The following is a 17,073-nucleotide window of genomic DNA, read 5'->3' as shown; positions in this document are numbered from 1 at the left end:
TGGCCTTATTCTCAATAAAAATGTGTTGGTCAAATCACATTAAAAGTAAGTAGCATAATAACACTTAAATAAGGAGAAATAATCATTTTCATAGTAAATTAAGGTTATATCTTCCTAACCTGGCTATGAAAAAAAAAAACCTTGTTCTGTACTAAACCTTGACAAAAGTAGCCTGGCAAGAGGAGCACTTTTTCTTTTCAGACTGATCATTCCAGGTATGATCTGCAAATTACAGTGCACAAATGATGGTCAAACAAGACCTTATCAATACTTAAGGCTACATTGGTTTGAGATTGTCCTGCTTTTCTGGTGCAACTTTCAGCCAGAGCAAACATACCTGTTGTGTTTTCACCCCATCTGACAAGTAAGCACCACACAACTGCTTGCTCACTCTCCCCCAGTGGCATGGGGGTGAGAATCAGAAGATTAAATTTAAGAAAACTCATGGGTTAAGATAAAGGCAGTTTAATAAATAAAGCAGAAGCCACTCAGGCGTGCAAAGCAAAAGAAGGAGCTCACTCCCCACTGAGGTCACTTCTAGACTGGGTTTTCTGTGATCTGATGACAGGAGCTGAGGGGACATACGCACTGTAGCCGGTGTGCTGGGAAGTCTCTGTCATCGAATGTACAGAGGATGACACATACTTGCCTTTCTTCTCCTGTGGTGTTAAGGAATCCGGCAACCTTAGTCTTTCTCATATGTGTTTGCCAGTATATAACCTGACATCTCTGCTGAAAGCATAAAAAAAGCCCTAAATAGATTTTAAGGGTTCAGAAACAGTATTTTTGTTCTTACTAATATTGCAGCAGTACTCCAGGGATATTTAACTTCCCAAATAGCTCAATGAGTTTGAAGTAATCAAGCAATATGAATTTTCAGGTGCCTGAGGAAGGAAAAGGGTGGATCACTATAAAATTATTTATTACATCAGAAGATAGAATGACCAAGTGTTTGGTTTGCAGATATTCTTTTCACAGGAAAAAACACAGATACTTATATTAGAAAAAAAAGTAGTGAAATCATCCACATAATTAATCAGTGAACTATTTAGCAAATTTATACTATTCTTCATAGACTAGCTTTTCAACAGATATGCTTATTCACTTCAAAACATTTAGGTGAAGATTATTATCCTATAATTTTTAAAAAGAAAATTAAGGAAAAGAAGTTCCCTTCCTTACTACTTTCCTTCCTTTACAAATGCAGTCAATGTAAATTGACCCATCGTAACACTGCCAATATAAGTATTCTGCCAATAAAAACATAAATATTATTCTCTTAGGCTTGAGTCCTTTGGCTTCTATCCTCCCTCAGTTTTCATGGAAAAGCTGGGGTTTATAACAAGCTTAGCAACTCAGTACTTCAGAGAAAGAAAGACATTTTCCCCAAGCAGTACTGATAATACATCTGCCACCAAGTCCTTTTTTTTTAAAGAGGAGGTGAGGTTTTACCATTGTGAGCTGTCAAGGTTGGAGAATTATGGGGTTTGTGTATCAGATCCCTTGTTGGAGTTTTTAAAATTCCCCAGATTAAAACACTGGTGTTGGATTATCTTTGAAGTTCTAGAATGAAGCAGTAAAGGAGCTTGCAGTTAAATCTTAGAGAATGCTGCAGCTGTTTCCCCGCCCAATTACAATGTAATTTAGCTTACTATATAGTTTAGTTATGAAGTATGGAGTTTTTTGGCTGCCATTCCTCTCAGCCTCTCACTGAAGCATTTGTATGCTGAAGTGCTGAGGAAATCACCTTTTTTTTTTTTTTGTGCTGATAGAGGCTGGATTTGGGAGTGCTATGGATTCTGTCAGGGTTGGTACCAACTGGCACAGAGTGGGCAGCAGTAAGTAATAAAGAGACACTGGAGTCTCACCACCACAACCTCAGCAAGTAGGTATTTTGGGTGTAAATTTAAAAGGGTTGTGTGGTACAGAAGATGTTTTGCATCCTGACTACAGTGTTTGATTATATTAGTAAGACACCTTTACAGATGCAGGCTGGATTTCGTGGAGAAAAAGATGACTGATGATAGCATTAGCTCAGGATGTTCCTAGCTCAGGAATGGTCTCTGTGGACCACAGCAGAAGTCTTCAACCCAGCTGATTTTGTTAAATCCTGTATGTTATATATAGGATGATAAAGGTACACATGTGATCTAAATTTAAATTGGATGTCACTGAGGAGCTAAAGGGGTTTTTTATGTTTACTGGGGCTTTTTCCTCTCTGTACTCACTTATGTTTTACTGTACAATAAGTTTCTTTATTCTTAATTTTAATGTATCGCTGGCTCTCAAATTTTCAGTTTAAAGAATCAAGCTTTCATGTATATGATTGGGAAACATCACAGAAGAGAGAAAAAAAAGCAAAAGAAAATATTTCTTCAGAGTACTAGTATCTTTCACAAAGATTAAAGAATGGCTCTTTCTTAGAAATATACCCTTTATGACTTGCTGGAGCAGAGGCCAGGGCATGTGACATACAGGCAGTGACAACAGCCTATGAAGTATATTTCTCTGACAGTGAACAAATTGCCTTTGATTTGTCAAGGAAGAATGCAGCCTCAGACCTTCAGGGACTGAAAAAACTTTTGTTTATATCCTTCCACATATTCTTCTTCCACCTCTAGCTTTTAACAAACGGCCATATTCTTCCAAACTTTAAAAGAAAATATATTCCTTTACCTGGTAGTACAAGCCAATGTATTATGCCCTATCTCCACAAGAGAATGCTATGGAATCTGGCCAAACAGAAACATCCCCTAAGTTATCTAGTTACTAGAAGCATGCAATGAGTTTTAGAAATACCAGTCTAACACAGAAATGTATAATGTAAAAATCAATAAAATATTGAGCAAAGAACTGGACTTTGAAAGGTTGTCTGTAATGCTAAATGCAAGCAGACCATAGCCTGGTGGGATGACTGAGTGGTGCTAAGGGATTTGTATTCAGGCTTCAAAAAGTTGCAGATTTGCCTTGCACAGACCTGTCTGGAGAAATAAAAAATGGAGCCAGACAAGAGAAAATAGGTGGTGGGGATGAGTGGGGTCAAATGCTCAGTCTCAGACACTTGATTTTTTCAGTGTAGATGAGGCCTGAACATCCTTAAAAGTGACACTTATGTAATTCTCAATTAAAATTGGCTCTTTATTGATTCCTTCCTCACTCTGGTTCTTCACTGTGAAAGAAACAGGCAGTGTTCAAACATCTTTACAATAACAGTGAGAGTAACTCCAGGTTTTTTAAGATACCAAACTCTAATGTTTTGCCACAAATTACAGAGCTTCATAAGAGGAAAGAACTATCCAAGGCTGTACTCATTTATCCAGGCTGGCAGATGCTAGATACAGATTTTCATTAATGGCTGTAGTAGGTATCTTCCCATTACATGAAAGCACAGTATTTCATAGGTCTGTTCCCAAAAGAAGGTAATTTTCTTCAACCACAACCTATTGTTAGGTGTAAAAGAGCTTTTGTAAAGCAAGACTTTGAAGCAAGCATTTATACTCCCCTGAAATAGTTTCTAAAATTAATATTTTGTGTTTAAACTGCAGAAGCTACACATGGATGCACTTGACTGATAAAACTCATGCATCTGTTAGAGACTCACATGTATTTCTCCTGAAAATGGTCTCAGAATAATGCTCATTGAGCATCCTTGCCAAAGACTTTTTATTTCAGTTTAGTCTTTGTGAAGGAACTGGGTGATTGATCTGATTTCTCAGCTCTCAACATTCTTAGATAAAAACACAGCCAAGTTAAACAAGAGGAACCTAAAGATAAAAAGCATTAAAGTATTTGAAGAGAAAGAAAAGCAGATTAAGTGACTATATACATTCTGTTCCTAAGTATTTGTGAAACTGCAAAGCCAGATCTGCCCATTAATAGAGATCTTTCAACAGAAAAATACTCTGTTTATTTCTTTATCTAGCTTGAATGCTTTTGAAATCAGTCTGTGTTATTATTTTTTCCTGTCTCCCTCTAATTTTGTATTCAGTCAGCCTTCAAATGAGTGTTATGCTTTCCAGGAACTGGATTCCCAATGATTTTGAGGAACTTTGGCCTCTTCAGTTCCACGCAAGCTTCACATCATACAGAGTCACTTCTAAAGAAACTGGGAAACCTTGGAGTTCAAATCTCTTATCTCTTGGCTAGAACAGTATAAGCATGGAATCAAGAACAGTTATGCTTAATATCCATTTTTCACATGAGGATTCAGGATGGCACCTCATAAAGCTAAGCTAACAGAGTAAAATAAAATCTAAATTTGCGTGGCGCTAATGGGAGGTGATTACCATTGTTTTTACAGAAAATATTTAATAGTGCAGCAAAATATCACTGATCCAAGGTTTCTCTTCACAGAAACAGTCAAAGAGCCTGAAAATGAAGAAAAGAAGGCATTGAAATTTTTGTGTTCAGGTTTCTTTCAAATAAGTCAATACCCTGCTCCAATCTGAAAGGACAGTAAACAAAGGAAAGTGGAACTAAGAATGACACCTACCTTGTTTTGGCCCCTGCAACAAGCTGAGCAAATGAGGAATAGGGCAGTCTCCAGTGATGCCAATAAAATTCTCACATGAGTAGGCAATTCCCAGAGGAAGACTCTAGCTGTTCTGGTTGTTTTCCTACCCATCCTTCACTCAAAACTTTTCTTAGCTAATTTTTCTCCAATTAAACTCTCACTGTGTTCTGTGCTTTAGTTGCTTTCAACATGAGCAGCTCCCTCATGAATTTTGAAAGGTTGGTGTCTTAGTTTGCAACTTTTCCTTCTGGCAATATGGCAGCTACAGATGTAGACAAAGTGGTAGAATGTTCTGTATGTGAGGGAACTCACTAATCTTGTAGTGGAACTGTAACTATCTTGGATCCTAACCCCTTCTGGCTGACCAGCTAAGGCTTGGAGGCCTTACCAATACAGGACACAAAACTAACTTGAATGTAAGAAAAGTGGAGTCATAGAATGATTTGGACTGGAAACAAGATTTAACTGCTAATTGCTCACTGGTCCAGAGGTGTGAGTTTTTTTTCTTTTTACATTCCCTGTGTTGGTATATGAAGTTTTTTAGAATACATATTGATTTTGGTCTTGTAGAATGAACTTGAACTTCTGAATTTATAAACAAAATGTGTTTATAGTCTCAGTTTATTCAGTGTTAGAATGAATACTGAGAGAATGATCAGCCACTATTTCTATTCTCTTGAGAAGTAGTGTACTTTTTAGAAACTATTGGTACAGAAGGGAAACTTGGTGTCAGAGGTGGATGAAGAATGCCTTGGGAGTAATAGGATTGAAATGATAAAGACTTAATCAAATATGTGCCCAGTCATATTTATCTTCTTTCTTACTGGTGTCCCCAGGTGTTTTCTGCAAAGTTACTCCCTAGACCATGAACTCTAGCTTGCACTGTTGCACAGGGTTATTCTGTCTCAAATGTAAGACTTTACTAAGAAATATTGGTTTTATTATTTGCTTGCTATGCATGGAAATACACCAGCTAGGTGTGCAAGAACAGAGATTCAGTATAACAGAAGTAAGTTCATATTTTATTTTCTCTTCAGAAACTTACAGGGCTTCTGTAATTGTTTTTCCCTACAAAAAAAATGTCTTGAATTATGGTGGTTCTAAGACTTTCCCAGTGTGGGAGCTAGAAGTATTATACCAACATCATAATTTTGAAGTTTGAAGCTATTTTACACAATCATCCCAAAGCCCAATAACAGATTCATTTTCCTTTACCACTGGGAAGTCTAACAAAGCTATTCATGCGCAGCTGGTTCCTAACAACTGCATTCTAGTTTTAGTTGCCATTGCCTTTTCTAAGCAATTAATCAGAATCACTGCAATTATAGATAAGTCTTGGCTTATTTAATAGATTTTTAATAGGGTTTTTCTGTACTGATTCGTTTTACTGAGAAGGAGTCATGAATCAAAGTAAGAGCTTCTGCCTGTGTTGATGTAGCAAATGAGAAATTTTAAATGCTCAAAGCTGCAATGTCATTAATCCTTTTAAGAAAGCATTTCAGTTTTTACTTTTCTATTTTACTTTTGTTTCCTTCCTCCTCATATTTGAAGTTACAAAATAGAAAAATTAAAATAAAAACCCCTGGAATTGTATTCTGTTCTTGGTGAGAGGAATCTAAACTCTGGATTTTATGATGAAGGCATCTGTGCTGTGAATTTGCTCTGCTACAGGGATCTGATGTGACTCAGGTTGCCCTGATCATATACAAGGTGGTGTCATCTGGTGCTCTGATCCCGAGTGTCCTGGTTTTGGCTGGGATAGATTTAATGTTCATCTTAGCAGCCAGTGCAGAGCTGTGTTTTGGGTTTAGTATGACCATAATGTTGATGACACTCTGATGTTTTGGTTGTTGCTGAGCAGTGCTCACCCTAAGCCAAGGACATCTCAGTGTCCCATGCTCTGCCATTGGCCAGGTGCACGAGAGGCTGGGAGGGAGCATGGCCAGGACAGGTGACCCAAACTGGCCAAAAAGACATTCCATACCTTAGAATGTCATGCCCAGTATATAAACTGGGGGAGGCTGCTTAGGTGGGGCCAATCTGTGCTCTGGGATGGGCTGGGCAGCACTCAGCTGTGGGTGGGCAACCACATTGTGCATCACCTGTCTCCCTTGGGTTTTATTACCCTGTCTCTTTTTCTTTATCATTATTATTGTTTTTGTTTTTTATATTAATTTAGTTCAATTGTTCAACTGTTCTTATTTCAACCCATGTTTTTTACTTTTTTCCAATTTTCTCCCCCACCCCACTGAGAGGAATTGGGTGGTGAGTGAGCAACTGTGTGGTATTTTGTTACCAGCCAGGGGTTAAACCATGACACGGAGTGAGCTCACTGGTCCTCTTAAAGACACAGCTGCAGATAGAGCTGAGTAAAAGTTGACCAGTTGTTTGCATCCAGCAGGAATCATGGTTATTGAGATGGTCTGCTCCAGCTGGCACAACATTTAGATGGGATGGACCTGAGAATAGGATTTGTTGCAGGAATCAGGGTTTCTGGGCTGAGGCAGAAAACACGCAGTATAACTATACCCAAAGGAATCCAGAACATGGTCTCTAGCTTTTGGAAAGGAAAATGTAGAGCTGATCTAGTCAATAACATTAAAGCATTTAAATTGCAATTAGATGTTGTTTGTCTTAATGAAGCAGTCCTCACAGAGTAAGCACTGAAATTCTCAATTACAGCCTTTGGGGGAAGATATAGAAAAGAATATGCAGTGACATGTCTAAAGGGAGAAACAATCTACCAAATTTAGGAGTCTTCTTAGGGAGGTTGAGACTTGAATCTGTCATTAGTGCCAATGCTTTTCACAAGCAATAGATAGAAAATACTGATGTGAATTTGAAGTTAAACTAAATAGAAGAGTTAACTTTTCATTAAATATCTGTGAAAATTTTTAAAATATTAAAAGTAAAGTATTCTAGAGAAAGAAAAAGCAATTGAGCTTGAGTCTTGTCAAATGGGATCACAATCATTGGGAGGTGTGTGTGACAAAGCAGCAAACCCCAGAGCAAACCTTTCCTACCAGTGTGTCTGTAATGGCACTGCAGCACAGCACAACAGAGAATCTGGCTATGGCTTCAAAAAAATATTAATAAGAAAGTTTGTGATAAATGTTTTCAGCTGTTTCTTCCTCAAAAAAAGCCATTAATGTCATTCATCTTTTAGAGAATGCTATCAGACATAGTTCTTTGGGCTACAGCATAACTCCCTTGGTTATGTCAGAAAGGAAACAAATTTTCTTTGACAGCTTTCATTTCTAGATGACAAATTACATCCTGTTTTATAAAACATACTCAACCACCTATTGATGTCAGAATGAGAATTGAATTTGGACCTCAGATTTTGTTAGACTGCTTTTATAAATGTAAAAATAAGCACCTTGTTATAAGTGGAAGTTTTTTATATTTTTTTGTATTTCATAATACAATGAAATAAATACTTGTAGGTAACATTGTAGTACAGTAAAGAGCTAACAACATATTCTGATGATACATTATTTATAAAATTATTATTTCTTTAAAGACCATATAGAGTTAATAGATTCAGTTTTGTTACTTCTTCATAATTTCATTTACTGAGAGGTGTATTTAAAAAAAAACAGATTTAATCAGAAGTGAAAATTAAATTCTGTGTTCTGTAAATGCTTGGATAACACTAGAATCAGGCTGTGTTATTATTTATACCAGATTATTTTTGTTGGTGCTGTGAATTTCTGTTTTTCAGTGGTCTCAGGGAAGAGCCAATTCCTAGCATGACAACTGAGAGAGTGAATACCAGAACATTTTCATATGGGCAGACTCTGTGAAGGAGCTAAAGATGTGAAATCGGGAATAATCATGTAGCAAAATCCCTTGTGTAATTACAAACTGCTGGAAGCCATCATAATGTGAAAATATAAACTTGCTGATTGCTAATTATGTGGAGACAATATCAAAGTCAAATCACATAATACTGACAGTACAAAAGATACTCAAGAATAGTAAAAGAATACCTCCAATCTCTCCAATTAAGGAAGAAAATTATACTACAGTGAAAATATTTTGCATAGGCAATGCAGAACTGGCAAATTAATGTCACCGAGTATTTCTATTTCTGCCAGTCACAAAATACTGTGCAAAATAGTTTTTAATTTTTTTATCTCCAAGTTCATCAGGGGACTTCCATGTCTATTTCGCATTTATATGTGATCGTTATATGTAATGCCATCCATTTATATGGGAATTGTTCTATGCTGGAGCATGTCTTTCTTCCATCCCCTTTTACTCGTCCTTTCTGATAGAAAAGTTTCTAATAGTTATAGTATAAATTTGAATTGACCAGAGAATTTTTTCATTAAGACCTTTTCCTTATTTTTTAATGTAGTGAAGGGCTTTTCAGTGGATAAATTAAGAGTATAATAAGAATTTGGAATCGGTAATAAAATACATTAATCACAGATTAAATTGTTTGATCTATTTAACTGTTACCTGTGAGTAATGTCTCTGAGACAGGCTACATGGGCAGCATTTCCACTGTGAGTCCCAGGAAGGTTTTCCTGCCTGCAATCCCTGTATGCTCTCAAGTATTTACTTATGAAGCATGAAAACAGCGCCTTCCTCTCATTTCCTCTGGTCCTCCACAAGGACCAGAAGGGAGAAACTCACCTTTCCTGTGCAGATGAAGAACAAGACTGTAGGGCTCACCACTGAGCACACTTCTCTTCCATCAGAGTATAACTTTTCCCTGTTAAAACCTTTCCTTCATTTTTTAGCTAATGTAATAAATGTAGGTATAACTACTGACCGTATTTCACAGCATATGAAGACAATCTCTTGACCACAAAAATGAAATCTGTGAGAATTAGTTTGGACATTTTAATAATGTCATACAGTTCATTGATAAATTAAACTTTAAAAGAAACTTCAGCAAGAGACTTAGGATAATTTTCCAAATGTCCAAAAAATACTTTGGAATGGTTCATAGTTAATATTATACGGCAAATGAGGCTCAGAACCAAAAAGAAGAGTCTTCAGTGAAGAGCCAGATATTTTTGTTGTTTCAGGACATTACTAACCAACCTTGCCAATGTGTTGTTAAAACACACCAGCATGAATATTTAGACCTTTCAGAAATGCATTATATCATCTGTAGCTAAACAAACTGTGTTGTGTTTTCTGTTATAAACCTCTGCCTGTGGCACTAGAACTGCTTCCAAATGCAATACGGCTCTTTAAATGCAGACATAATATTTTTTATGCTTGCTCCATACCATACCATTAGTTGTTTCTTATGTATTTTGTGTCAAGCAAGTAATTGAAAGCACATTACCAAGGCTGCTTCCTCTGACTCCAGCCATACCAAATGCATGGTCTGTGCAAGCTTTCTTCTGTATTTAGAGGAGCCAACCAGTGCTAGAATTCTCTTGTCATATTTTCAAGAAAAGTTATTGCTGATTTCTTATGAAAATATTACTTAAAAAATCATCTCTTCAGTGTCTGGGATTTGAAAATTTTCTGCACTTACTAAAAAAATTCCTGTGCCTCAGAACACCATCCTTGACACATTGTACCTTAACCACACATTCCCAACACTATAAAATCTAATATGGGTATTAGAAGACAAGGCATTTTTTTAACACCTGGTCAGAAATGCTTTCTCTATTAACACTGACATTAAGTGTTAATATGCAATTAACACTTGCATATTAATCTGTTTAAAGATTAGAACTAAGCAATGCAGCACCCACCCCATTGTGGAGCATTCTCCAAATGGTGCATTCAGCAAGGATCTCCTCATGGCATGAGGTAACTCTGCATCAGTTCTGGTCTGCCCAGTCCCAGGGCAGCCCAGTATTTGGACATTGGAAAAACTCCTGCCTTTTAGTTAAATTTCTCTACATTGCAAACAGGAAAATTAATTCCTTTTTAGATGTGCTTGGCAAGGAGTAGGTCCCCTATATCTGTCACCAGGCTTTGGTAGCTACTGGCAGCTGTTTCTTCACATAGCTCCCAACACTGTGAGGGTGGCCAAGGGTGTTTAGAAAAGGGGCACAGGCAAAACCTAGGCACTGATTAGTTTAGGTGAGGAGCTTTGTAATTTCTTTCATAATATCTTCCCATTCTTTAGTAATAGGAAGATGATATGAAGATGAGGAAGCAAACATGGACCTGGCATTCTATGGGGCAAAAAGAGAAAAATATTTTATTGAGGAATGACTCACACTTTTTCACTAGTCAAGCAAAGCACCTATCTGTATCTACTCAAGCTAATTAAGTTTTAAAAATGTTTTAGAGAAAATAAACTTGGCAAAAGCATAACTTTGAAACCATCTGCTCTGACCACATACACTATTATTCCAGACATTTTTACCTTGAAAGAAACAACCTGAAACCTTGAGAATGCATTTTTCTAAAGGAGGAGTACATTCTGTTGCTCTTCTTTAGGGCTATTTTCAAGATCCTTACAGTAGAAATAAATTTTCTTATCTTTCACAACAATCAGAGGCAGCTTCACTGCTGGTGCCTGGTAGGCAAATTTGTCTCTGCTAAAGACTCTGACATTTCATTAATGTACACCAGGTTTGAATATGGCTGAAGTAATCAATTCTGACAAGATCCAGACATATATAGGAAAATACATGCTGACTCTCATCTCATTCCAATCTAAAGAGCATTTTTTACTAGTAGTAATCCCAGTGATTTTACAAACAATTTGAGGAGTTACCTGTTTTTCATCCCCAAAGGAACTTGGTTCCTCTGGTTATAAGTATTATCAAGATAATGTAAGATCCCAAAATAGGTGCATTTGATTCGAGTTCAAATCTGAAATTATTTAGTGAAAAAATACAATTTCGTAATAAGAGAAAAAAGTTTCTGCATAGCATTACAAACTATTCAGCCAACGGTTTAATCCACTGTATGTATGTAATACACACGTATGTGTGTTGAGTGTATTGGGTTTGTATGGCAAGATTTTGATAGCTGGGCTGCTTAAGTGAGATGCTTCCAGAAGATTCCCCCCTTTCTCCTATGTTCAGTGCCAGATACTCCAAGATGGACATGCTTCTGGCCAAAGTTGAGCCCATCACTGGTCATAGTAGTGCCTCTGGGATAGCAGATCTAAGAAGAGGAAAGAAGTTAGTGCACAGGAACAATTTCAGACAGGGTACAAGAGAGTGAGAATGTGTGAGCAACACAACTCTGCACCCAGGTCAATGGAGAAGGAGGGGGAGGAGGTGTTCCAGGCAACAGAGCAGAGACTCCTCTGCAGCTGGTGAGGAAGACCATGGTATGGCAGTCTGTCCATGGAGGTCCATGGTGGAGCAGAGATCCACCTGCACCCCTGGGTAACTCCACACTGGAACATGTGGATGCATGAAGGAGACTGTGACCCACTGGGAACCCTGCACTGGACCAAGCTCCTGGCAGGACCTGTGGTCCTGTGGAGAGAGGAATCCAAGCTGGAGCAGGTTTGCTGGCAGGACTTATGACTCCATGGAGAACCCATGGAGCAGTCTGCTCCTGAGGAGCTGCACCCCATGGAAGGGATCCAAGCTGCAGCAGCTCATGAAGAACTGCAGCCCATGGGAAGGAGTCATGTTGTAGAAAGTTGTGGAGAACTGTCTCACGTGGGAGGAACCCCGCAGTGCAGTAGGGGAAGAGTGCGAGAAGTCCTACCCCTGAGGAGAAAGGAGTGGCAGAGACTACATGAGGAACTGACCACAGCCCCCATACCCATCTCCCTGCACCATGTGGGGGTAGAGATAGAGAATTCAGGAGTAAAGATGAGCCTAGAAAAAAGGAAGGGGTGAGAGAAAGCTGGTTTTAATATTTGATTTTATTTCTGATTTTTCTGCTCTGGTTTGATGGGTAATAAATTAATTGCCCCAAGGTGAGTCTATTTTGCTCATGATGGTAATTGGTAAATTATCTCTCCTGTCCTTATCTTGACCCGCAAGCCTTTCCTTTTATCTTCTCTTTTTTCCCTCCCCCACTGAGGAGTGGAGTGCTAGGGCAGGTTTGCTGGGCACCAGGCATCCAACCAGCATCAAACCACCAGAGTAACAGGAGGAAAATGCTTATTTTCTTTCCTTTTTTTTTAATGCAGCTCTGGCCCTCTTTGATACATATCTTGCTTCTGTTCTATGCCTTTTATATCAACTCTTGTGTGCTGCTACTCTGTCACCCTTATAAAAGAAAACAATGGGGAAGTAGGGACTAGTGATCGAAGAAAAGTATGACAAAAAACCTTGATATATACTTCTTTGAAAAGCTATCTGAAAAATACTAAATATTTACTTGTTTTGGTGTGTTTTGGTGAAATTCAGTTTTAAGGATCATATTCCAAAACATAAAATCTCATAATGGTAACAGAAAGTATCGCACAGGATAGGTGTGTATCCTGCCAAGGGTTAGTGACACACCGGGGAATGCTAGTGCTTAGTTCACATTGTGTAAACATTTTGTAATGCATCTGTAAGTTTTGTCAGTGTTAAAGCATGTAAACCTGATTTTTAGAGAATAAGCAGGGAACATAATGAGAACAGTTTGTTCATGGCTGTGGAATCTGGTTTCATTGTTTGCAGACCTCAGTTGTGCTCCTTGGTTTCTACCTCATGTTCTGTGAATTCTCCACAAATGTTGCTGATTAAATAAGAAGTATCTGTGAGCTTGCTTTTCAGTTTCAAGTCAGGTTTTGAAGTCCATGTGTTTAGCTATCTGTTGTCTCCTTGTGTACTCAACCAACGCAGAAGGGAAGCTTTATTGTGAAAAGTAAATGTTTCTGTGCACTAACTATACTTTTGGCATTGAAGGAAAGGCAGGCTGACCCAGCCCTGTCTTGCTGGTACAATCAGTATGAGTGAGATTGCACAGGCTGTGGATTTATTTTAATGTTTTTAATCTCTATCTACTAAAGATACATAGAATAAAAAACTCCACAGAGATAGCAAGAAACTAACTCTCTTCCTTTCTTCTCTCTGTAGTTTGTTGCTCAGCCCAACTGCCAGCAGCTGCTCGCATCCCGCTGGTACGACGAGTTCCCTGGATGGCGGAGGCGACACTGGGCAGTGAAGATGTTGACATGTGTTGTGATAGGACTCCTTTTCCCAGTCTTCTCTGTGTGCTACCTGATAGCTCCCAAAAGCCCATTGGGGCTGTTCATCAGAAAGCCATTTATCAAATTTATCTGCCATACAGCATCATACTTGACTTTTCTGTTCCTGCTGCTGCTTGCCTCTCAGCACATCGACAGGTCAGACCTCAGCATGCAGGGACCCCCTCCAACCATCGTCGAGTGGATGATTTTACCGTGGGTCCTGGGTAAATGTATTACTAAAGAAAATACAGTGAAAAGTATTTTGAGCACTGTGGTTTTGCCAGGCGTTCCTGAGGCAGGATACAGCAGAGTTCTGTCATGAATTATTAACCTACCAAAGCAGGCAGATGGTCCAGCTCCTCCAGTGCTTAGCAAGAGTAGTTGACTGTGTAGACAAACAGTAGAGTTTGAAAATCCAGAGTCATAGATTACAGTGAGAAGAAACAAAAGATATTAAGGATTCCTTCCTATGATTATGCAGTAGCCTGAAAATTTTTTTTTTTTTCTCTCCAGACCAGAAATTGTCCTGGTTCTTGTGTCTGTTTTTTTAATGTGCTAATCTACTTTTAAAAAGAATGCTTTTGCTACAAGAAAGATTTTTCATGTAGGGAATTGAGGCATAATTTAATTTCTGTAGTGTTATTACTAACCTTAGTCACCTATAGTATGCTTCTTTCTAAGTGACAGATGCACCTATTGCAAATAGTGTTGATCAGCATTTTCAAGTGAGTATTTTCATTAAAATACGCACACAGAATATTTTTTCAGTGCAAGAATTTGTCACTCAACTCAAACCAAATATCCTATGCCAGAAAGAATGCAAAAATTCTGTAGCATTTTTAAAATAGGAAAAAAAAAACTTACCTCTCTATCCTTATAGTTTACAATAAAATATTTGGGCTGGTATTATTGAAAGCCTGCTTTCTGTGGGCCTTGTCATCCTTAAGTAATCCTTCCTGTGATCCTAGTATTATCTAGGTGCTCCCTAACTTTGCCTGCCTTCTAGGTGGTAATTTCTCTCAGTGTGCTGTGGTCTCTCCCCTTTTTCTTATTTTTAGAATCAACACAAGTTGGACCAGGTCAGGGCAAATATATTTGTCTAAAATAAAATTATAGAAGGAAGGACTCAGAAGTCTTGACTGCAAGAATTTAGGTTTGGTATATTCATTAAAATTGTCATCACATAAATAGGTACCTGCACAAAAATTTCTGAAACTTTGGTGGGATTTTGATACCATTACTTCCCCCAGAGCTTCTCATTAAAATACTGTGTATCTTCCATTTTTTCCCAAACATGTGGGTTTCTTTAGAGCAACATAACTGTCAAGGCTTTTGGCCCCATTGATCCTATATCATTTACTACACATTGTTGAATTTGTAATACACTAGCTGGTTGTGCCCATTATTCTGGAGAACAACAATTCAATGGCTTTTTCTCTGCATGTACCTTGAAAGAGCACTGTGGGAAGCACAAGGCAGGTGTACATCTGCTTTTTATTTCTAAAACAAGCATGCAGGACTGAAAAGCCTGTCTATGCTTATTTGTCGTCACTTGTCAGAAGTCCTGCCTTCCACGGGTGAGCTGCTTTTTGGGATTTCCCCCATGGTAGCACAGCAGTGCTCACCACCAGCCTTCTCTGTGAGGTGTGTTTTCCTGGGCTGGGAAAATATTTTTAATACATTAAAAAAAAGCCAAAATCTAAGATTATTGCAAAGAAATTATTCAGTCTGGGAGGTTGTCTAGATTGATACTTCTTACAGACAAGTCAGACTAAGTTCTGTAAGCAAGATTCACATTAAAATATTAAAAGAAAATTTCCTCCAGGTAATTTTCCCAGTATTTTACCATCAATAAATGAGAAACTAATATAAAACCTATTATCTTTACACATTGGCTCCTTAGAAATAAATGCTACAATGCTGAGGAGGAGCAGAAGGCTCTTCTGTGCTGTGCCATGCCCGGAGGAGATATTAGTACCTTAGTACCTTTTCTCTCTGGCTTTCCAAAGTAGCAGGTGGTCAGTATCTACTCAGCTTTCACAGTATCCTGAGGCTAAAGGATAAGAAGAACAAATGCACAGCTGACACACAGACCTTGACATGCCAAAGTGGATTTTGTCATTAACCTGTCTTTTAATAGAGATGAAAGAAAGAGGCACAATTTGAGAAGGGCAAGAGCTAGTTTCTGTCGTAAAGGCAATTCAAAAATTTTAGTGACCAGCTCCTCTCCAAAAAACACTCAGTGGGAAGAGGAAGAACCTCTAATGCCCTCAACCTCTGACATAGTTGTTTACTTAGGAAGACGTTTAAGTAACTCAGCATCTCAAAGAACTTGTTTGAAGAAGCCATTAACCCTGAGAATTATGGTGTTTAAGATAACTATCACTTCTAAAAGCAACATTAATATTTTCAGCATAGACTCATATGGCTGGATTATGCCTGTGCTGAACAAACACTTCATCTGCAAGCAGTACAGATCAAGTCAAGGGAGCCACTTCCATAAACAAAAGTTCATGAGCATGGATGAAGATCAGTGTCTTGACACCATTGGTTAAATAGCTTGTAGTCAGTCTAGACTGTGCTGTTCAGAAAAGCCATACCTTCCAAAATCTCTTGCATCCAAAATGATGCATTTTGCACACTGATCTCTAGTATTTCCTAACTAGCAGTTTCCTGTTCCAGTTTCACATTTTCTGTGTCCAGCTTTCAGCTTTTAGTTGCTGTAATGCCTTAGCCCAGCCAAATAATGAGGCTTCAGATTCACCCATCATAATTTAAGGCAATTCATTTGGCACCTGATTTCCCCGTACCACTGAAGGAGACACACATCTCCACAGGACGTTCCAGCTCACAGCATGTGATAAACGTCTATTTCAGCTTTTTTGTTTGTATATTTAAGTCTTTTTCATGTTGTGTTTTTCTGTTTGGTTGCTTTTTGTTGAGGGAGTTGTTTTTGTTCATTTTGTTTTGATGGATTTTTGTTTGGTTGGTTTTTTCAGTGGTGGTGGTTGTTTTTCTAAAGGAATGAATCGCAGCCAAACCCTGCTATGTTCCTATTCACATACATAAAAACTGTAGTCTAGTCATCTTTTAATAAACTTAGTTTTTTTCTTAAGTTCCTATCAATAAGCTAAGGTTTGTTTCCAGGCTGCAATTTAGTTTGTTTTCTAATCTCTTCAAACCATAAAATTATGCAGTAACCTTAAAAAGAGTAAATGAAGCACTCTTCAGGGGAGACTATAGCTGAGGTACATACAGGTACTTTAGCATTTTCTGGATGTAAACAAAAAAAATTATTATTTAAGTAAAAACTAGTGTGGCTCTAGGGTTATAGCTCTTCTCTGGGACCTGCAGCAGCAACTGTATGTCAAAACTATCAATATTTTACACAATAGAACTGTTTTGGTTTTTCTTAGTTCAGATAGCTCTGGTTGTAGTTTGCATTTTAATTCAATCTCTCTTAATATTCAGAGAGGAAGAAGAG

The 17,073-nt window shown here is 38.0% G+C and overlaps 1 protein-coding gene across 1 annotated transcript in view; it reads left to right on the top strand.

The window, feature by feature from the left end:
* TRPC4 (transient receptor potential cation channel subfamily C member 4) overlaps window positions 1-17,073 on the top strand; it is a 132,209-nt gene that overhangs the window by 81,808 nt on the left and 33,328 nt on the right. Inside the window, exon 4 of the mRNA XM_066544927.1 lies at window positions 13,477-13,813. Coding sequence (XP_066401024.1) covers window positions 13,477-13,813 — 337 coding nt within the window. The remainder of the gene's footprint in view (window positions 1-13,476; window positions 13,814-17,073) is intronic.

This window comes from Molothrus aeneus, chromosome 2 (genome assembly GCF_037042795.1).
Source record: "Molothrus aeneus isolate 106 chromosome 2, BPBGC_Maene_1.0, whole genome shotgun sequence".
In the NCBI taxonomy this organism is placed as follows: domain Eukaryota; kingdom Metazoa; phylum Chordata; class Aves; order Passeriformes; family Icteridae; genus Molothrus; species Molothrus aeneus.
Note: the sequence above shows the minus strand (reverse complement) of the source record. Positions and strands in the feature narration are given on the sequence as shown.